At 41.3% G+C, this 22,674-nt stretch overlaps 1 protein-coding gene across 2 annotated transcripts in view; it reads right to left on the reverse strand.

The window, feature by feature from the left end:
- Niban1 (niban apoptosis regulator 1) overlaps positions 1 to 22,674 on the reverse strand; it is a 210,913-nt gene that overhangs the window by 27,513 nt on the left and 160,726 nt on the right. For both annotated transcript variants that reach the window (XM_070034220.1, XM_070034221.1), the window contains exon 6: positions 5,433 to 5,548. In XM_070034220.1, coding sequence (XP_069890321.1) covers positions 5,433 to 5,548 — 116 coding nt within the window. The remainder of the gene's footprint in view (positions 1 to 5,432; positions 5,549 to 22,674) is intronic.

A 22,674-nucleotide genomic window follows, 5' to 3' on the forward strand; every position in this document is an offset into this window, starting at 1 on the left:
TTCCCTTCTTTTCTCTTCCCTTCTTTTCCCTTCCCTTCCCTTCCCTTCCTTTCCTTTCCCTTTCTTTTTCTTGATTGCTCCTTTGCTAGGCAGGCATTCTACCACTTGAGTCACACTTCTAGATATTTTCCCATTGATTACTTTTGAGCTACACCCCAAAACCCCTCTAGAAAACCTGGACTGCAATCCTCCCACTTGCGTTTCCCAGTGTCACTAGTGATGAGGAGTTTGCACCATGTGCCTAGCCACTGGTTGAAATGAGGCCTGGAAACCTTTTTTGCCCCAGGTGGCCTCCAACTGAACAAGTCCTCTGATCTCTGCCTCCCAGGTAACTAAGTCACAGACTTGAGCCAGTCTCCCTGCTTTTCCACTCTCTGGGGCAGTTAAGAAATGAACATTTTCTAGGGTTTAAGAAAAATGTGACATGTGCAAAGTCCTGGAAATCAGGATGTCTTGTAGTTACAGTGAGTAGTTAGTTACTACTCTGTGGGCCCCATCCTACTTTAGTGGGGGAAAGTTCTTGTTTGAAAGACATCTGCAGAAGATTAGCCCTAGTGTGGCATGATGAGCAGGGAGCTAAGGGGGTGGGGAGGTAGAGACTGAAGATGGAGCTGATCATCAGTGGGAAACACTATTCTGGTTGAAAAGCATGAAGCTCAAGAATGATAAAAATTATCCTAATTTGTCCTTTTGCAGAGATTGGTTTTAATTTGAACAAGAGTGTGAACAGATCAAGTTATAGACAAAGGCCAAAGGAAAAGAATGTTCCATTTGGGTGGGCTTACAGTTTTCTTTTAGTCTTTCCCACACAATGTTCCAAGAAAGTTGGTTCTGTGTTACAATGTAGGGAACTGCAAAGGGAACATGCCGGGGAGGGAGTGGGAGAGGGGAGAGAGAGCACAGAGCAGAAGCGGGTGGGGCTGTTACAAAGCTGGTGAACTTGGTGGGGATTAGGGATAGCCCTGGAGCTGGCAAAGCTAAAACCCACCATTTTCCTTCTCTCTCCTCCCCTCTTCTATGTGCGGCCCATTCTGGGATTTCTTATCCTGGCCAGCTCTGCATAGCAAGGTCCTAACCCCTTGGGCTTTTCTAGAGAACAAAGGCTAATGAAATAACAAATCATAATAATGAGGAGTTCTCTAACCACCTCCTCATAAAACAGGATTCACTGAGTTTTACCATAAGAGACTTAAAAATGCAATCTTGTTGTTTAAAAAGATAGAGGCTGGGCACTGGTGGCTCATGCCTGTGATCCTAGCTACCCAAGAGGCTTAGATCTGAAGATCGAAGTCTGAAGCTAGCCCAGGCAGAAGAGTCTCTGAGCCTTTTTATTTCCAATGAACCAGCATAAAGCCAATAGGAGAGGTGTAGCTCAAGTGGTAGGTAGCACCCCAGCTTTGAGTGAAAAAGCCAAGGGAGAGCCAGGCTGTGAGTTCAAGCCCCGGCCTTCCAATTTAAAAACTATAAAGGAAGATGGACTATATTGAGCAAACGTAGCAGCTGGCATGTGAAAATGTTCAAATTTCATTCAGATACAAGGAACCAAACTAGAGCCCTATCACACTTCCTTGCAGACCTGGAGCTGTAAGGTGGGGCCCAGGGAAGCTGCCTGTTTGGTAAGGCAGCTCCCATGTTATATCCTTGTGGTATTGATGGGCTGTGGGTAGAGCAATCTATTTGCAGAGGGCCACACTAGAACTCCTTGCCAGAAGACAATTCTAGACTGTATGGACAAGACTCAGACATGTGGGAATTTTTCTTTTTCTTATCTTGAACCACTCAGCTCTGTGGGAATTATGAGCTGTTCTCTTGCCCATCTGGCTAATTTAAAGGCAGATAATAAATACACCAAATAACTGCAGAGACTTTACATTTTTGCAGATTGCTTTCTCTCATGATCTCATTTCTATTGACAAGGAGAAAATATGTTGATGTTTTTACTGGTGTACAAATATTTCCACCTTAACAGTCTGCCAGGCAGGCTATTCTGACATACTGCTTTGGTTTGGATCCTTGCTTAAAATAAGTATGGGGCCTGCCACCATCACTGTCTAAGTCACTGCTGTGAAAAGAAGAATGTAACAAGGATGAGAATCTACTGAGTTCAGGCTCCTGCTGTTCCCAATTCCACTCCTTTTATAAGTGGTAGAGTGAACTTTCATCTTCACTAGGCCCTGTACAGGAAAGTTCCAGAAGCCATTTATTTCTACCAGCTTCTCCAAGTTGGTTCAAAATGCATTTCTGTTATAGACTGGACTCTCTGCATATTCTTTCTCTTATCTAGAGGGAAAATAACCCTGAAACTTCCTTTCAGAGTCTCCACTTTAGGAGTCTATGATTCCACCAAAGATATCCAACTTCTGGGGTCATTTGATAACCATAGCTTTAACTGATCTCAATTTGGCTTCCTGCATCCCTCCGCTCCCCCCATCCCTCCTCATCTAGAATCTTTTCACATAGAAAATTAGCTCTGCACTCTGATTGCTCTGCAGCAGTGCCTGGCATATCCATAGATGTATACACCCATATATGTACATACTCTCCTCCTTGCACACTAACTACTATCTCTGCATATCTGACCTGAGTGCAATGGCAAGGAAGAGGTGAGTCACGTCACACTCATGAGCTTCGAAGCACTGAATGCCTATCGGCCCAAAGGGAAAAACAGAAAGAAAAGAAAACACTCACAAATAAAACTCAATACTCTCCACCTCCCACCCCAAAGGATTTATGTGACTATTTTCAATAGCATTGAAAAACAGAATGTGAATTTACATAAGAATTCTAGTTTTTAAAAAATCAAGCAAGTAGTACAGCTGAACTATAGGAGATAAATAAATGTGAAACATCACCCATCCCTACGATTGGTGATCTGTACGTGTGTGTGCACACACATATACACCAGTATGCATGCTGGTACTAGGGCTTAAACTCGGGGCCTGGGTGCCATCCCTTAGCTTTATATCTTTTTCTTCCCCCACCATCTCAAGACTCTACACTCGATCCATCCACAGCTCCACTTCTGTTTTTTTGTTGTTGTTGTTGGCAGTGGGGGGAGGGGAAAGGGGGTGCGAGGTGGGGAGTTAATTGGAGATTAGTTTCATAGATTTTCTTGCCCAAGATGGCTTCAGATCTCAGCCTCTTGAGCAGCTAGGATTACAGGCATGAGCCATTTGTACCTGGCTCTCTATTGGTGATGATTTTTCTCTGCATCAGGAGGCAGAAGACACCATCTCCTTCGTCATTTGGCCAGTAAACAAGTGGTGCTGAAACCATCACAGGAGAGGTACTCTCCTGTCTCAGCTTTGCTTGTTTCTACATCACTGGCACCTAGCACAGTGCTGGGTACGTGATGCATGCTCCTTACTGAATGAATAATGCCAGAAGTCACTCAGCTAAAATGGACATCATAGTAACTGTCTTCTACAACCCAATAAAACTGTTAAGACAAATGTAACTAGGATCAAACAATTTGAAGTATCACAATAAAGCAATTTAAAGCTGATTTTTAAAGAACAGTTTAATATTAAATATATTGCTATTTAATATGCCTGTCAGCATCAAATCTCTTTCTATGTCTTGGTTTTTCTTTTGGGTGTAAGTACTGTAAGTTTTTAGTGCTCTCAAATTTAATTGGAGATAAGAGTCGACAGATTTTTCCACTGGGCTGGCTTTGAACAATGATCTTTAGATCTCAGCCTCCCGAGTAGCTAGGATTACAGGCATGAGTTACAGGTACCCAGCAGTACTTTCATAGGGTTTGAATCTGGGCCTGAATGCTGTCTCTCAGCTCTTCAGCTCAAGGCTAGCGCTCTACCAGTTGAGCCACAGCAACACTTCTGGTTTTCTGGTGGTTAATTGTAGATAAGAGTCTCCCAGACTTTCCTGCCCAGGATGGCTTTGAACCTCAATCCTCATATCTCAGCCTCCTGAATATCTATGATTACAGGCGTGAGCCACTGGTGCCCAGCTTAGCACTACTCTTAATCTCTAATGTATCAGAAATAAAGAATTAGCTAGAGTTCTGAAATAAGTCTCAGTTTGGAAAATAAGTGGGTTTAGAATCCAGAGAGAGGTGGAGAAGAGGAGGGAGAGGAAGAGAGACGATGGAAACTCTGGTTTGTATGGCAAAGTGATAAAGATCTATTCCATCCTCATGAGAAAAGTTTTAGCTTTTTATGCTTAATGAACTTTCAGAAGCCAAAGGACCATCTGGCATCTTCCAAATATTATTTCCTCAACAAATTTCAGCAGCCCCTCCCCCAACATTCTGGAAATTATGTCCAGAAAAATAAAAAAAGGAATAGCATTCCTGGACATGATGTTTTGAACAGGAGGAGGCTTGCACTATTTGGAGCAGCCATTTGGTTGGTGACATCATGGAGATAGGGTCACAGCATGAAACAGCAGAGATTCGTAACACCACCTTGAGCCAAAGTCTACTGAGGTTTAGGCCATGACTGGCAGTATACCAGGGAAAATACAATGGATAGAAGAAGATAAGTGAAACAAAAAATAGAGAAGCTTGGCCAATGCCTTCTGTATGTTTCCATCCGTCCCTTCCTTTATTTATCACTTCAGAAGAACAGATGCAGCAGAGTGGCAGTCGCTCAAACTGATAATCCTAGCTACTCAGGAGGCTGAGATTTAAGGATCATAGTTCACAGCCAGCCTGAACAGACAAATACTTGAAACAACCAGTCAAAAGACTGTGAATGGAAGTCTAGTTCAAGAGATAGAGAGCCAGCTTTGATCGAAAAAGCTTCTCAATATGGCTACCTGACAAATAATTCTCCAGCATCTCACTCAATTCTCATGACCTTGCAATGTAAATATTTTTATTTCTGTTTTTTTTCTAGAGGAGTAATCTAAGACTAAAAGAGATTAAGAACTTCTTTCAAGACATAAATGTAAGTGTGATCGCCTTGAGGTCCCACCTCATAACCCTGCATATACCAACTCGCTCTAGTTCTAATGGTCATTTGAAAGAACATGTCTTCATAGAAGACACAGGACAGTTCTGCTCACTAACACTGCAGTGTTTCAATCTGGTGATTTTATTGGGTGGGAGTGGGTGGGCAGATGGTATTGATGTTTGAGCTCAGGGCCTTCTGATTACAGATAGTACTCTATCACTTGAGGCATATCTCCAGATTTTTGCTAGTTAATTGGAGATAAGTTGCCCAGACTGGCTTTGAACCATGATCTTGTGATTTAAGCCTCCTGAGTAGTTAGGAGTATGGGTGTGAACCACCGTTGTTTGGTCAGTCTAGTGGTCTTTGTGATAGATAATAGCTCATGAAATGCTTCTACACAATTAGAACAATCTTTGTAGAACCATGTCTTTCATTCTTGCAACTTGGGCTTGATCATTCACTGCAGTGATGCTGACCTTCCACACAGAGGATCTGAATTCTGAGTCCCCAACTTACCTGGATCTCACCCCCTGTGATCATATCCCATGAGCCATAGTGCCCCTTCTCCTGACAGAAGAATTGCACTGCTTCTAAAAAGGCTTGGGCTTCAAATGTCATCTGCTTCATGTAATCTAAAGGAAAGAGGAAGCAGCTGTTAGAAAAATTAAGTACACTGTTTCTTGGTTTTCTATGTTCTTAAATATGGTGGGTCTTCTGTTGTAAAGAATAGAATTAAGAGAACCAGAAGAAGGTACTCAATTAAAGCTTATTTGCAGGCAAGCAACACTTCACTCAATTACCATCTGAGCTGACTGATACTATCAGATCCTGAACATAGCAGTTTTAGTATCCTGTGAATGTCTTATAAATGCTTCCCATCTTCCTCCAGGCACACAGTGACTTTGTACCACCCACCCTAACACATCACCCATACCAGTCATCCATAAACCCTCAGGAATAGAGAAAATATAACTCAAGGCATAGCATTTACAAGTGCTGAAACAGAATCCTTCTCAATGAGGCTACAAAGAAACCCAGAAGCTACATCTTTTTTTTTTTTTTTAATTTTTTTTATTGTAGAGATACTATACAGAGGGTTACAGCTACATGAGTGAGGTAATGAGTACACTTCCACTTCCTCTTGAACATTGTTACCCCCTCCATTGTTTTCCCCCTACCATCCCCTCCCTCCCTCCCTTCCCCAAGGTTCTTTTTTTTTTTTTTTTTTTGATCGTGATTAAGTGATTACTTAATTTCCGGAAATTCACAGTATTGTGGAATAATGATGCTCATTTAAAGTCACAAGTTCATTCTAACTTTCCTGGAGCAAATTGTCTATCACAGTCTGTAATATATAACGGTGCTCATATGTTATATACCATATATGTGATCAGCAGCATGGGGATATTTAGTAGTGGTTCAACCAGATGAGTGGGAGTTCTTTGTTTCTTAAGTCCTGTTAGTTTTGTCATATCACCTAACATTTTGGATTCATCATCCACTTATCAGGGAGACCATGTACTGTTTGTCTCTTCGTTCTTGGCTTACCTCGCTCAACATGATTCCTTCTAGCTCCATCCATTTCCCTGCAAATGCCATTATTTTGTCATTTCTAATGGCTGCATAATATTCCATTGTGTATAGATACCACAATTTTTGGATCCATTCATCTGTGGTGGGGCATCTAGGTTGTTTCCATATCCTAGCTATTGCGAACAGTGCTGCAATAAACATGGAGGTGCACGTGTCCTTGTATATTGGTTCCTGTTGTTCAGGGTAGATGCCTAGAAGTGGTATGACTGGGTCGTAAGGGAGGTCAATCTTTAGCTTTCTAAGGACCCTCCAGACTGCTTTCCAAAGTGGTTGTATGAGTGTACATTCCCACCAGCAGTGTAATAGCGTTCCTCGTTCTCCACATCCCCTCCAGCATTTGTCGTTGGCTGATTTGTGGATGTGGGACATTCTGACTGGGGTAAGGTGGTATCTCAGGGTTGTCTTTATTTGCATTTCCTTCACCACCAGGGATGATGAACATTTCCTCATGTGTTTCTTTGCCATTTTTATTTCTTCATTTGAGAAGTCCCTCTTTAGTTCCCTTGCCCATTTAGTAATTGGTGTGTTGGGTTTGGGAGGGATTAGTTTCTTGAGTTCCCTGTATATACAGGATGTTAACCCCTTGTCTGATATATTGCTGGTAAATATTTTTTCCCAATTAGTTGGTTGTCTTTCTAGCTTGGTTGCGATAGCTTTATCTGTGCAGAAGCTTTTTATTTTAAGGTAGTCCCATTTGTCGAGTCTCTCTCCAATTTGTTGTGACCCTGGGACTCTGTTCAGGAAGTTCCTTCCTGTGCCTATTAGTTCAAGTGTCTCTCCTACTCTGTCCTGCAGTAGTTTCAGAGATTCAGGTTTAATGTTAAGGTCTTTAATCCATTTTGAGTTGATGTTGGTGCATGGTGATAGGCTGGGGTCCACTTTTAGTTTTCTGCATGTGGCTGCCCAGTTTTCCCAGCACCAACGGTCAGAAGCTACATCTTCAAAACTGCGGAAGAGGAATTGGCATTTCTTTTAGCCTGTACTGGGGCTTGAAGTCAGGGCCTTGTGCTCTCACCCAGATTGTTTTCATAGGGCTGGTGCTCTACTACCTGAGCCATGTCCCCAGTCCAGCATTTTGAAGATTAGAGAGAGACAGACTTTTCCTCCTGGGCTGGCTTTGAGCTGTGATCCTCCAGATTTCAGCTTTCTGAGTAGCTAGGATTACAGGCGTGAGCCACCAGTACTCTAAGGGAATGGACATTTCCAATATCAACATAGAGATGAGGTTAAAATAAAAAAAAGTCAGAAAAGGGACATGTCCCAGGAATTATGATTTCAAACTGAAGTATTTTCTTCCTTGGCTTGGCAATTGATTTAGTGTTTAACTTGGAGGTTTGGAAAAACCAAATAAAGGTCTTGCCACAGTAACACTGTCAGTAGTGCTCTTCCCATGAGTGCCTGTGATGTGAGACCCAGTACACCAGGGACTCTGCCAAATGAGATGGAAACCGTAATGACTACACTGAGATTCAAGACTGACTTATGTGCACTCATTTCTAACAGCTGTTTTCATTTTCATTCCCACCTCAAGGAAACAAAGAGATGGAAAGGAAATGTAGGACTGTCTTTGGATGGAGTACATATGGCCAGACTCTCCAGCCAAGGAATGAAGTTTCAAATTCTTCATGTCTTTACAAGAAGCATAACTTCCCTTATTTCTTCCCCGGCTGGTTTTAGTAACAGGAGGAGATATTTTTAGTTCTGTCCATTACCTTCTATATCTATATCAAACAACACGAGAACAACTCAAACAAATGGTGGCAGTGCCAAAGGCCTTGGGAAAAATAACTGATAGCAAATGTGAAGCCCTGAATTCAAACCCCAATACCCTAAAAAAAAAAGAACAGGAAAAGAGATCAGATTTGGAGACAATGATGTGAGTGTCAGAGAGAAGACCATGAAGGAAGAGAATAAGAGCTAGAATAGTGATGGAGTAAAGCAGCTTAACAGAAGCAAATAAAAATATTAGGAATTGAACAGATCACAAAAGAAACTGTAGTCATTGAATACTGGGTGTAATGGTTCATGCCTATAACCTCAGCTATGCAGAAGGAAGAATTATGGTCCTAAGCCAACCTGGGATATGAAAAATAACCTAAAGCAAAAAGGGCTGGAGGTGTGGCTCAAGTGGCAGGATATCTGCCTAGCAAGCAAAAGAAACTGAATTCAAACCCCAGTACTGCCAAAAACAAAATAAAAAACAAGAAATTATAGTAATTGAGCAACAGAACTTTAAAATGAGAACTATCATTCACACAAGGTCAATTTGAACTACTCCCTTTGTAGAGTGGAAGAAAAATCTAATTTACAGATTCACCATTAGATTTTCAGCTTATGAACTGCTTAAATAAAATGACTTACACAAAACATTGATAATGAGTCTGCCATGGAATAAGTTGCCTTATGAATATTTGTTCTCATAATTATAAACAAAGCTCACTGGCAATTGCCACTTCATTCAGCAAATAAAGAACAAAAGTTTGCCCTCTAAAAGACAAACTTACATGGCCACGGTAATCTGATCTTCATTTCTCTTAAACTGTTTGCAAAGGCTTTAGGAAACTCTCAGGATGTACAGGTGTTTGAGAGAAACCAAATTCCCAGTGAGTTGATCAACTTCCTGCTATAGATCTCAAGAGAACAAATCTCAGGTTCATAACTGCCCTTTCTCCTGCCAAAAAGCAAATTGAGAGTTATGTTCAAAGGCTCCCAGAATCAGCAGTGGTTTCTAGTCTTTAGGTCCTGCTGTTGCTGACAGGACTGGGAAAATGACAAATATCAGCAACAACTTTCCTTTTCCAACTATATATATATAGTTACTTGCTTAGCTGACGGTCACCCAGCTGGTGAGTATCAGAGCCAAGAGTTGAAAACGTGGCTCTGGCATGCCACACACCACCTTGGCATTCATGCTTCCTAAAATCATCCATCCACTGAGAGTTGGAAGTGATCATAAAGGTCACCAGCTCCAAGATCTCCTTCTACCCTGGTATCCTTCAGACTCCCAGACAAACACTTGCTTGGCCTTGCTTAAATATTTGTAGGACAGAGAGCTCACAATTTAATGAAGTAATTCTTTCCGTCACTGACCTACCCTAATTACTTGAATTTTTTCCCCTCTATTGAGCCAAAATCTGTTCCTATAAACTCTCTCATTAATCTCATTTCTCCCTTTCAGAGCAAAATAGACTAAGTTTACTTCTTTTCCGTATGGTAATTCTATAAAACAGCTGAATATAAAGTATATACTTACTTTCCTTCAACCATACTTTAAAAACCTCTTTCAGATCTCTTAAATTTGGCCTTCACTTTTCCTTCCTTCCCCAGAGATCCATTCTTATTTATCAACACCTTTCTTGAACTTGGCCCATAGGACTGGGTATTGTCTCTCTAGCACAAATTATGTAAAATAGAATGGTTCCTTCCCTCTTATTTTTTTTGGGGGGGAGGGTTCAGTCGTAGGGCCTGAACTCTGGGCCTGGGCACTGTCCCTCAGCTCTTCAGCTCAAGGCTAGCGCTCTACCACTTGAGCCACAGCACCACTTCTGGCTTTTTTTCTTTTTGCTTATGTGATGCTGAGGAATCAAGCCCAGGGCCTCATGCATGCAAGACAAGCGCTCTACCACTGAGCCACCTTCCCAGCCCACCTTCCCTCTGATTTTAACCTCTCCTTAAAGAATACAGCCACATCATCCTGCTGACTCCTATCTTTGAGTCCAATAAAATCCCCAAACCTTTTTCATGTCAAACTCTTGCCAGTGGAAGCCTCTCTTTAACTTGTACTTTTTGCTTTTGACTTTGAAGGACAGATTTAACATTATCCCTATTAAATTACAACTTAACAGTGGTCAGCTCAGTCAGCCAATGCCTGCCAAACTGCTCTTAAAAACTGTGTCTCCTTTCACCTTTTCTAACGTGGTAAGTTGGCTTCCTTTGTTTCTATCTGACTCACTGATAAAGAATTCACAGGCAAGGACTGAGCCCCAAGAAACTCTTAAGTGTGAGAAGACACGTGGGAGACACTGTGTCCATTCATTCAACCCTCACATCCCCAGAACAGGGAAATGTCTAGGAGTACACAGTTCTCCAGGTTTCTCGCTAGATCCTCCTCTGTACAGCTGCATGGAAAACTCACATCTGGGACAGATGATTAAGGATTCTGCAAGGGAAGGAAAGCTTCTTTGGGTCTCTTGGGGGCAGTCATTCAAGAGGCCAGCCAGAAGGCATCATTTTTTATTTTTTTCCACTTACACAAATTTATAGCTTGACTGAGTCAACTGAACCGCCAGAGTTTGAGTGAGGCCTATGGAATCACTGTCGATTTTGACTCTGACTGCTGGGTCAGGCCTGGGTTTGGACGCTGCCTTGTTTTTTTATTTTATTGGTAAGCTGTGCCAAGCCATGATAGCTGATCTGCCTGGTGATTTGTGACTTACATAACAGCATTACTCACTACACTGCTATGGCGGGTTCTTCCCACTGATAAATACTTCTAAACTGGCTTTAGCTTCAGTCCTACAGCCCTGTCTTTAGAAAGGCTTCAGTCAGGCTGATTGCCCTGAGTGTTTTCTCTAGAACAAGGAGAAGATAGATGCACGTGCACAGTAAGGGTAGCAGCAGTGGCTGAGTAGGAACCGTGTCTTGTATAGTCCTAACAACCCCATGAGGTAAGAATTAACACTCCTACTTCACAAAGCATGAGGAAATCGTTTTCAAAAAGGTTAACTAGCTGAGTTTGCATTTGGTCAAAGCAAAGTCTTCTCACTCTCAAATCCTATTATAACACTCTATGGTTCAGTTTCTAAGCTCTCTAATTTGAGATCATTTTAGATTCACTTGCTTTTGTAAAAAGTAACTCAGAGCCAGGCACAATGGCTCACATCCATAATTCTAGCTTCTTTGGAGCTAGAGTGCCACTGCTGGAGCTAGGATTCAAGGTCAACCTCACCAAGATCTAGAGATCTCCATCTCAACTAGTAGCAAGGCACAGTGGCACATGCTTGTTTTCCAGTAATGTGGGAAGCTGAAATAGGGAGGATCATGGTCCTCTCTAACTAACTAAAGTAGAAAGCACTTAGCTCCAGTGGTAGAGGCCCTGTCTAGCAAGTGCAAGATCTTTAATTCAAACCCAGTGACTAATCCCCCCAAAAGAGTAATATTGAGGGCTGGGAAGATGGCTCAGTGGTAGAGCGCTTGCCTTGCATGCCTGAGGCCCTGGGTTCGATTCCTCAGCACCACATAAGCAAAAAGAAAAAAGCTGGAAGTGGCGCTATGGCTCAAGTGGTAGAGCGCTAGCCTTGAGCTGAAGAGCTGAGGGACAGTGCCCAGGCCCAGAATTCAGGCCCCATGACCAGACCCCCCCCCCAAAAAAAAAGAGTAATATTGAGATATTCAGGTGCCCTCCATCCAGTTTCCTCCCAAGAAAGCACCTTTCAACCCAATAACACAAAATCACCACCATGAAATTGACATTAATAAAATCCAACCTTCTTATTCACATTTCACCAGTTTTACATAGACTCATTTCACTCCTCTATCCCTACCCCTCTCTCGCCTTAATTTAAAAATTAACTTTTTTTTCTTTTCAGATTTTAAAACCATATATTTCCAATTGTGTGTTTGTGTGTGCATGCGTGTGTGTGCATGTGTGTGAGTGTGTGTGTGTGTGTGTGTGTGTGTGTGTGTGTGTGTGTGTGTGCTAATACTGGGGTTTGAACTGAACTCAGGGCTTTATGCTCTTACTCTTGGCTAGAACTCTACCACTTAACCTACACTTCTAGCCCTTATTCCAAATTTTCAACCATAGAGTAGAGACCATCTAGCCAAGATCTTGTTTTTTAATTGAGTTGCTTGAGAGGCAGACAGAGTGTAACATGGTGTTATTAAAAATAAAAGAAAACAAATTTAAATTCCTCACTGGAATGAATAATGATTGGTGTTCATTCAAACAAATTGGTAATAAAAGTTCTAACTTTTTACTTTAAAACTTACTTGTGTATGAGTAGCTAAGAAAAAATTTATTACCTGACAAACAACCTAAACTAACCCCAGGTAAACAAAAAAAAAACTGGTAAATTGCAAGAGGTCCTTGAGCTATATATATATATATTAGGTCCGGTTGTGGCACCTGAACTCTGGGCCTGGGCACTGTCCCTCAGCTCTTCCGCTCAAGGTTAGCACTTTACCACTTGAGCCACAGAGTCACTTCCAGCTTTTTTCTTTTTGCTTATGTGGTGCTGAAGAATCGAACCCAGGGCCTCAGGCATGCAAGGCAAGCACTCTATACCACTAAGCCACCTTCCCAGCCCCTATATTTTTGAAATTATTATATTAAAATATTAATCTCCTGTCCAAGTCATATCTGTTCTTTTTTCAGTTAAGTAAGATATTTATTTTAGTTTTGCTTTTTTTTTTGTCAACAGTGGGGTTTGAACTCAGGGCTTGGGCACTATCTGTGCGACTCTTATCTCCAATAATTACCAAAAAGTTGAGCTGTGACTCAAAGTAACAAAATACTAGCCTTGAACAAAAGAGCTCAGGGACAGTACCCAGGTCCTGAGTTCAAGTCCCAGGAGCACACACACCATTCAAAGTCTGTTTGTCAACAGAAAAAAAGAGGATGTGGACTAGGAGTAGAAAAGGCAGACTGACTCATTCCCTTCAGATAAATACCAGTTTGGCAGATTAGGAGGCCATTAGAGACATCTTGTGTCTAGATTTTAGCAAGGCAATTATCAATGGTTTACATGATTTCAATTAACACACTAATGAAAAACTTTTGATTGGCTGATAATGCACACAAATAGAGCAAAGTAGTTAAAGGGCTGAAGTTTTGACATCATAGAGGGAAATCTGTATGGTATTATCTTTAAAATATTATCAATTTCTTGATAAAGGATATATACGTATGCGTGACAGTTATCAACTTTCATTTACCTACTATACAAAACCCCGAATTGGCCTCTGAGGACATAAAGCCAAAAACTATCAGGTTTTCAGTTTTTAGTTCCTCAATGTCTATTGGATTACAGAATCAGGATACAAAGTAAAATGTAACATAGATAATGAATCTAGCAATCAGTCAAAAAAACACAACCACAAAAAACACCGCCACATGCTAGGCATGCAGCAAGAGACACAATTTTGCACAAAGCTGCAAAATTAAAGGACTCCCTCCTCCTCAAAAAAAAAAAAACAAAAAAAAAACACATGAAATGGGGTTTCAGAGCTATGACATACTTTCCACAAAGCAGGTGAGGTTGGACCTCAGAAATGTGGCCTCAAACAAGGACAATCATAGACAGATTCTGCGATTAGCTCTTGTGAGTTTGTCATTCCATTTTTACTGAGTGCCAGAATATGTTACAACCTTTTTTTTTTAAACCAGTGCAGTGGTGCTTGAACTCAGCTTTCTTGGCTCATGGCTGGTACTCTACAACATGAACCATGACTCCAACCATACTTTTTGCTGACTAATTGAAGATGTAATCACAAGGACTTTTCTGCTGAGGCTGATTTTGAATCTTGATCTTCCAGGTCTCAAATTTCTAAATAGCTAGGATGACAGATTCGAGCCACCAGTGTTGGCTCAAACGTTTTTAAGCAAAGAAGAAAAGCACATAGCTAATAAGCTAAACAGAAAGATTACAGAATGGAAGAAGACTTTTTACTAGCTATCTATCAGACAAAGGCCAAATATCCAAAATAGACTTAGAACTCAAAAAATTGGACCCTCAAAAAATAAACTCTTAAATAACAACCCAATCAATAAGATAGAGTCAATGAGATGGACTTAAAGAGACACTTCTCAGAAGAAGTAGATATGGCTAATAGACTCATGAAAAAATGTTCAAGATCTCTGTCCAGAAGGAAATGCAAATCAAAACAGCACTTCATCTGGGTTAGAATGGCCATTATCAATAAAACTAACAATAACAAATGCTGGCATGAATGTGGCCAAAAGGGAACACCATTACATTGTTGGTGGAAATGTAAACTTGTTCAACAACTCTGAAAAGCATTATGGAGAACCCTCAAAAAGCTAAACATAGAACTATTCTACAACCCAGCATTTCCACTCCTGGGCATTTATCCAATAAAGCACAAACAAGGATACTCTAAAGCCACCATCATAATCATGTTTACTGCAACAATATTTACCATAGCTAAGATATAGAATTAGCCCAGATGCCCCTCAATAGACAAAATGGATCAAAAAATGTGTTATATACATACAATGGAATTCTACACATCTAACAGAAAGAATGACATTGTATCATTTGTAAGGAAATGGAAAGACTTGGAAAATTATATTAAGTGAAGTAAGCCAGACCCAAAGAAGCACAGGTTGAATGATTTCCCTCATTTTTGGGAACTAGAATGTGCCTATAAATCTACAAGTAAACACATTGGATGGCACCCAAACAGTTATAAATGACTTAACTGAAACATGACAGAATCTATGGAGAGCATAAACCGTATAATTCTTTAAAGAGACTAAGTCAAAGCCCAACAAAATGAGTACCAGGAAATGGGTACTCTTAGGGGAGAGTGGTAGAAGAATGAATGGGGGAAATGAGCAGAATGCAGGCCAGAATGCATTGCATATGCCACAGAACTAAGAAAAATAAGGGAAAGGGTAGGTTGAAGTGGGGTGAAGATGTTGAAGGGACAACACAGATTAATATGTGTTGTATACATAGACTGGTTTGTTAAATGGCAAGAACTTCATTAGATAGCCTAAAAATTAAGGAAAGGGAAGGAAGGGGGTGGGTGAGATTATTGATCAAGAGGCACTGTATTCATAGATTGCTCTGCTAAATGGCGAACCCTTTATATACTACTTAAAGAGAATAAAAACGTATCTAAAAATAAAGAAGAAACAGTGAAGTTCTTCTGAATTTCACCAAGATAATGAAGAATCTTTCAGCCTTGGAAAGAAAAACCCAGAAAGAAGGCATCTTCATTTATTTGAAGATCAGAGGGTAAAAGAGCACATTTCCTCCTCATAGTTTCAGACCCTGGAGTCAGGACAGTGTGATCCAAAGAAGAGTACAACGCACTGTTACTCAATAGAAAGAACAGTACAATGGAATTTTATGCCTCCATCAGAAAGAATGCCCACCCCCCCAGTTTGTTAAGAAATGGAAAGGACTTGGAAAAAATCATATTAAGTGAAGTAAGCCAGACCCAAAGAAATATAGGTCCCAGGGTTTCCCTCATTTGCAATTAGTATACATCTAGGATAATTTTATCAGATGAGCAGAAAAGCTCAAAAGCTATGTTTGTAGGACCATATAAAATGATGCTAAGTGAAATGAAACCCAAGATATGGACACAAGAGGTCTTTGTTGTTTCAAATGTACTATGTGATTTTTTTTGTTTCCTTTGTATGTTCTTCTTCCTATGGTGTATTCCTTGTTGTCACTGTACTTGATTTTGGTACCCTGCATCTTGTATATACATTTGTCTAATTTGGGTGGGTGGGGGGAAGAGGAATAACAAAATGCTGAAACAAAAACACAGGATGACCCATTGAAACTATGATACCCACAAGACAGTATATTGGAAATGAACTTTACAACTTGCTGGGGGAGGGGAGGAGTGAGGGAAGTGGGAGAGGGAAGGGATAGTGGGAGAACAACAAGGGCAGGGGTAACAATGCTCAACAAGAAATGTTCTCATTGCCTTACTCATGTAACTGCAACCCTCTGTACAGCATCTTTACAATAAAATAAAATTTTAAAAAATAGAAGGAGCACATGTCTTTTTTCTTTCTTTCTTTCTTTCTTTTGTCTGTGTAGGGCTTGAACTCTGGACCTGTGTGCTGTCCCTGAGCTCTTCAGCTCCAGCTGAGTGCTCTACCACTTGAATCACAGCACCACTTCCAGTTTTCTGGTGGTTAATTGGAGATAAGAGTCTCATAGAGCTGGGAAGGTGGCTCAGTGGTAGAGTGCTTGCCTTGCATACATGAGGCCCTGGGTTCGATTCCTCAGCACCACATAAGCAGAAAAAAGCCGGAAGTGGCGCTGTTCCTCAAGTGGTAGGGTGCTAGCCTTGAGCTGAATCGCTGAGGGACAGCACCCAGGCCCAGAGTTCAGGCCCCACAACCAAAAAAAAAAAAAAGTCTCACAGACTTTCCTGCCTGGGCTGGCTTTGAACTGTGATCCTCAGATCTCAGCTTCCTGAGTAGCTAGAATTACAGGCTGAGCCACTGGTGTCCATCAAGGATCACATTTCTAACATCCAGGCTTATTTTAAAGTGAAATGGGCCCCACTGGAAAGTCAAAAAAGTAGAGTCTGGGGCTGGGTTACCTTGTAGGAGGTGTATAGACTTACTCAAAACTCTTTATTTATTGGCTCATGGTACCAAGTGCTTCTCCATAAGTCTTCAGCAATAACATGTACAGTTAGAGTTATCATGTGGCATAACTAAGACCAGAAGTCCCAAGAGAACAAGGGAAGTGCTGTGTGAATTCATCACTGCACCACTAATCCCTAGCAACAGTACTTAATTAAAGACTCAGAAAGGAAGGAGGGAAGAGAGGGAAAGGAAGGGAAATGGGGAGAGAGGAAGAAGGCAAGGAAGAAGGAAAGAAAGAAGGAGGGAGGGAAGGAGGGAAGGAAGGAAGAAAAGAAGGAAGAAAGGAAGGAAGGAAGGAAGGAAGGAGGAGAGGGAGGGAGGGAGGAAGGAAGGAAGGAAGGAAGGAAGGAAGGAAGGAAGGAAGGAAGGAAGGAAGGAAGGAAGGAAGGAAGGCAGGCAGGCAGGCAGAAGCAAGGAAGGAAGGAGGAAGGGAGGCAGGGAGGGAGGGAGGAAGGAAGGGCAAGGGAAGAATACAGATAGGGAGCCAGGGATTAAAACAGTAAAGAGAATAGTGGATTAAATCTCCTATAAACATTTGATTTTAACCTGAAATTTCATGATTATGAAACAAACCAGAGTACTGTCAGAGAATCACAGTGAACGCATCCCTTCTCTTGTTACTAAGAGCTACTGAAGGCCTTAGTGTGCTCTATCCCAATGCTCCTTGGACCTGGGTGAGCATCCAGGCCCCCCTGAAGGCTTGCTTAAACAGGTTGCTGAGCCTCATCCCCAGAGTATCCAGGGGACCTGGAGTGGAGCCCAAGAATCTGCATTTCTAACAAGCTCTAGGTGACACAGGGGGCCCCATCCAGCAGCCTGCTTTGAGAAGCACACTTCCACCCAGTACCATTCAGTGAAATTCTTTCAGTGGACCTGAGTTAATCTGTCACCTCGTATGCCTGAGCTGCCCAGGCAGAGTCGGGTCAAGAGGGTAATGACACAATCAGTGATTTCCTATCTGCCCAAGACAAATATATGTGGTCTACATGAGTAGATTTGTATCCTAAGACAGTGAGTGAGAAATTGTTCACCAATCCTCTAATAACTACTTGCTCAGATGTTAAAATGTTCTCATGACACCATCAAGCCTCAGCAAAACAAAAAAAAACTCTGTCTGCCATATAATTTTATACAGGCAATTGTGGCAATATATAGCTGGGTTATCTTTCAGCTTAGACCATGGAAAGTGGTTCTTATGCCTCCCAGTGCATGGTGGGGGATATGTGGCTCACTCCCTGAGGGAAAATACTCGCCACACAACCTAACACATTTAGAGTAAGCCTGGGTTTTCAAATAAAGAGAGAAGATGGCTGCTCTGGTCATAGACTTCTTCCTCGTTCCCTCCTCTCTTCCTTCCTCCCCTCCTTTCCCTTCTCTTCCCTTCCCTCTCCGGCTCCTCCTCTTCCTATTTTTCATGCTTTCTCCTATTCCTGAAAATGACTGCTTACATATTAGTATAATATGTCACTATAGCACAGAAAAACTGGAGGGATTCTTCCTGATTGGTTCTATGACGTTGCCTTGTAAATCCACACTACTTTATTCTTTCCCACATCTAGGACAGCAAAACTTTTTATAAGCAAAGGCAGGCTGTAAAATAACTTGGCCAGATTTTTAGTACGGAAAAACATCACTGGCATTGCTTCATATCCTAGCCAAACACACCCACAGAGTATAATGCTGTCCAATGTGCCATCTGCGGATGCCCTGCCCATGCTCATCACCAATGATGAGCTAGCATCTACCTTTAGCTTATCAGGCTTTATAGTTTACATCTAGTTTGATTTCTACAACAATCTCACAAGATAAGCAAGGTGGATGTAATTATACTACATATGAAATAGGGAATATTGAAAATCAAGCAAGTATATGTTATAGCCCAAGATAATATCAATAAGTAACTCATTTTATCAGGTTATCAAATAAGAATAAAAATAATAGGCAGAGCTGAGCATGGTGATCCATGCTTGTCATCTCAGATACTAGGAGACAGAGGTAGAAGGATCTTCACCTCAGGCTTACGCGGGCAAAGCCTTGAGACTCTATCTGAAAAACAAACTAAAGCAAAAAGGGCTGAGAGCATGGCTCAAGTAGTAGAGCTCTTGCCTGGCAACTGTAAGGTCCTGAGTTCAAGCCTCAGTATTGCTCCCCTCCAAAAGGCAAGAAATGAATTCCTACTCTGATTGCACTCACCTTCAAAAGTGAACTGATCTTACACAAAACTTCGAACAACAGCAGTTTACTCTTGTCTATGGTAATAGATCAGCTTCATTACTTGTAACTTTTCCATAAAGACCTAAAAAGTGACAAATGCTCTATTCTCCTAAAAGATATATAGAGACCACAGACTCCTGGAAGCCATCTTCTCCCCTGATTAGCAAGGTGAGAGCACAGGTTAATTTCATAGAGGTGCAGCAAATAATTTAGGGCTCCTGTTCTTAGATACCAGATCTTTTTTCAAATGGGAACTCCAGAAGTTATATACCAATAAAAAATGGCATCCAAATTCCTGACCTATTACAAGCAGGAACAATAATGCCCACAAAGCTCTTTTTAATTTGGGGTTAGCTGAGCCCACAAGTGTATCCATTCTGTATAATTGCTCCAAGCTAAAAGATCATTGGATCCTATTTTGCTGTTGGGGTGGCTGGAAGCCTATGATCTGAATGTCAGTATGTGTTTTCTCACTGAAGGACCCATTGAATGTGGCTACACACTTAGGGCCAACTATGTAATGTTATTGTGAAAACTCAAAGCATGCACAATCATTTTCTGTAAAGCCCACGGATCATCTTGCTTAATAACTTAGCTAACAAGTTTAAGCTAAGACAGAATTACTGAATGCGACATAACACAGTCACTAAAGTAAATGTGATGATCTGGAAATATCATGCAAAAATAGTTTAAGATAATTCCAAAAGAATGACACAGACAGGGGCTTACCTTCACTGCTAGAGCTCCTGCCTAGCACATAAGGGCAAGGCCCTGTGTTCAAGCCCCAGTACTGAAACACACACACACACACACACACACACACACACACACACACACACACACACACAAATTTGCACACACGTCCAGATTTAGCCCCCAATATGATCTGTGACTGAAATGAAAAGTGAGTTATGGGGAATTTTGTATTTGTGACTCAAAGTTTATGAAATGTTATACCTACTGTTAATTATCCTTCTTGGGAAAATACTTGCTGATTTCATGCCTTATTTTATTTTATTTTTATATGATGGGCCATATTTGTCTCCCCAGAGTCAAGTTAGGCTGTATTAGTTTGCCTCTCAGGATCTAAGAGAACTCTTATGAGCACCAGCAGTGGCCAGACCACAGCCTGACCAGGGTCCCTGCTTTCCGGGTATGAATGGGCCACTGAGTCTGTGAGGTCAATAGTATGAGCAATAGTATGAGCAGCAGGGCCTCACATGAAGACAGGCTTGAGTACAGCTCCTGACTCAGTCTACCTAGCAATTTCCATCCTGATTTCAATTGAAGAGGCCACTCATTTTTCTCTCTTTAACGATATTGTATGGTTTGACTTTCTTTTTTTTTTCTTTTTTTTTGGGGGGGGCAGTCCAGTAGTGGGGCCTGAACTCTGGGCCTGGACGCTGTCCCTCAGCTCTTCAGTTCAAGGGTAGCGCTCTACCACTTGAGCCATGGCACCACTTCTGGCTTTTTTCTTTTTGCGTATGTGGTGCTGAGGAATTGAACCCAGGGCCTCAGGCATGCAAGGCAAGCACTCTACCATTGAGCCACCTTCCCAGCCCTGGTTTGACTTTCTAAGAAGAGGATTCCATTGTCTCCTTCCACTATTTTGCTTTTTGGAATGTAGGGAAGGCCTTACATCCTGGAACACTGTGGAGTTTGGGACCAATGACTTTCAAAGTATTATGGCCAGCTACTGTTTCCCAACAAAACCAAGCAAGGAACAGCACCCATACACACACATCAGAAAGTGGCAATGTCACCTGTGACCCAGCTGGATGACTTGTGCTATAATGTTTGTCCTTTGGGACAAAGACTGTTCTGGTAATTATGGTCACTTTAGACTCCAGCACAGTGTCTAGTGATAATGAAGACTGGGGTCTATTTCTGGCCTGCCACTGCTGTGGGAGGGAGGGTGGGTTACTTTGTTTCCATGGGCCTAATTCCTTTTGTTTCAAATGAGATGCTCACTGTCCTGACTCCTTTGTCAGCAATGAAATAGCATAATTCTATAATCATCTTAGCAGACAGCTGTTTTTATTAACATCTGGAGAGTACTTTCCATGCTAGTATTCCAACTTGAGGACAGAAAGTTTTGACATCAAGGCCACTCTACTCCTTTTTTTCCTCACTAAATATTCTCTCTGTCTCCCAAATACTCATGTCTGTCTGGGCTGCAGAAAGTGATCTGTGTAGAGAGAAGAAAATATTAAGTGGCACATGCATCTCATTAAATTTCTACTAGACAGCATTTGCTTAAAGCTCCTTTTCCACTTGTTTCTCTTCCCCTTCCCTGAATAGCTGCTCATGGGGCAATCTAACTAATTAAGCTAATAAAATAGTGAAAATATTCAAGTTTGTCAATTCATGGCCTATGACAAGGCTAAACTAACAGGAAACACTAAAGCATTAGTCTAGAAACATGGATTGGTCTAAAAAAAATGCCCTTTTTTTTCCTTTGAAAAATATTGACTTTGTATGCTATTCTTTTTGTTTTGTTTTGTCAGATCATGGGGCTTGAATTCAGGGGCTCAAGGCTAGTGCTCTACCATTTTGAGCCTCAGCTCCACTGCCTGATATTCTTTAAGATTTCACAACAATACAATGTATAAAGCCATCCAGTAATCCAGAAAAAAATGACCACATTAGTTTTTGTGTTTACATAAACTATAAGACCATTAAGAGATTCTAATTCAATGAAAAATTTCTCTCACATGAAATTATATATATATAAATACTAGAGACTGAACTTAGGGCCTCATGGTTGCCAGACAGGTGCCCTACTATTTGAGCCATACCTCCTGCCCATGTCAGTCCTTAATCATCTTGTTAAGTAAGCAAAGTGATGACAATTCTTAAAAATTTCCTGCTAGCTTCTGTTCAAAAGTTAAGAAGCTCCATGCCCATGTTCCAGTGATTAGTCCTATTTCCAAGCAAGGTGCAGATTTGCCTAGGAGACTGGGGGGGAGGAGGGTGAGATAATTTATACTGAGGTACTCTATTCCTCGAAGTGAAAGCAGGAGGCATCTCACAGCAACTGCTTCCAGTTACTTCATCTTTTCCCTTATGTCCTTATGCATCCCACAAGGTCTTCTTCTCCCCTATCTGAACAAACACACATGCACACACACACACACACACACACACACACACACACACACATTCACATATGCATTCATCTTTCTCTGGCATGCAGAAAATAATACTGGGTTTGAAAGGCTTTTAGGGGAAATGGGAGGACAGAGACACTAGCCAAGTGGTTCTAACAGAAATTAAATTATCTACATTAAATTAAAGTATCTACATTATTAAAAAATAAAACAGGTAAAAGTTAATTTTAATAATATATTTAATTTAGTCCCATATCCAGAATATATAACCAATACAAAAAAATTAACAAATGACTGAGCATCCTTGTTCAGCACTGAAGTTTGGGGATCTGGCATGTCTTTTACACCCACAACATATTTTCACTTGAACTTGGCCCATTTCTAATGGCCAATAGCCACGTGTGGCTGGTGGCTGCCATGTTGCACAGCATAGCTCATGGTTTTAGACATGGTTGTTTATTTGAATAGGGCAAAAGAG

The sequence above is a fragment of the Dipodomys merriami genome, unplaced genomic scaffold, assembly GCF_024711535.1.
Source record: "Dipodomys merriami isolate MVZ:Mamm:240054 unplaced genomic scaffold, mDipMer1.0.p SCAF_24, whole genome shotgun sequence".
NCBI classification, from domain to species: domain Eukaryota; kingdom Metazoa; phylum Chordata; class Mammalia; order Rodentia; family Heteromyidae; genus Dipodomys; species Dipodomys merriami.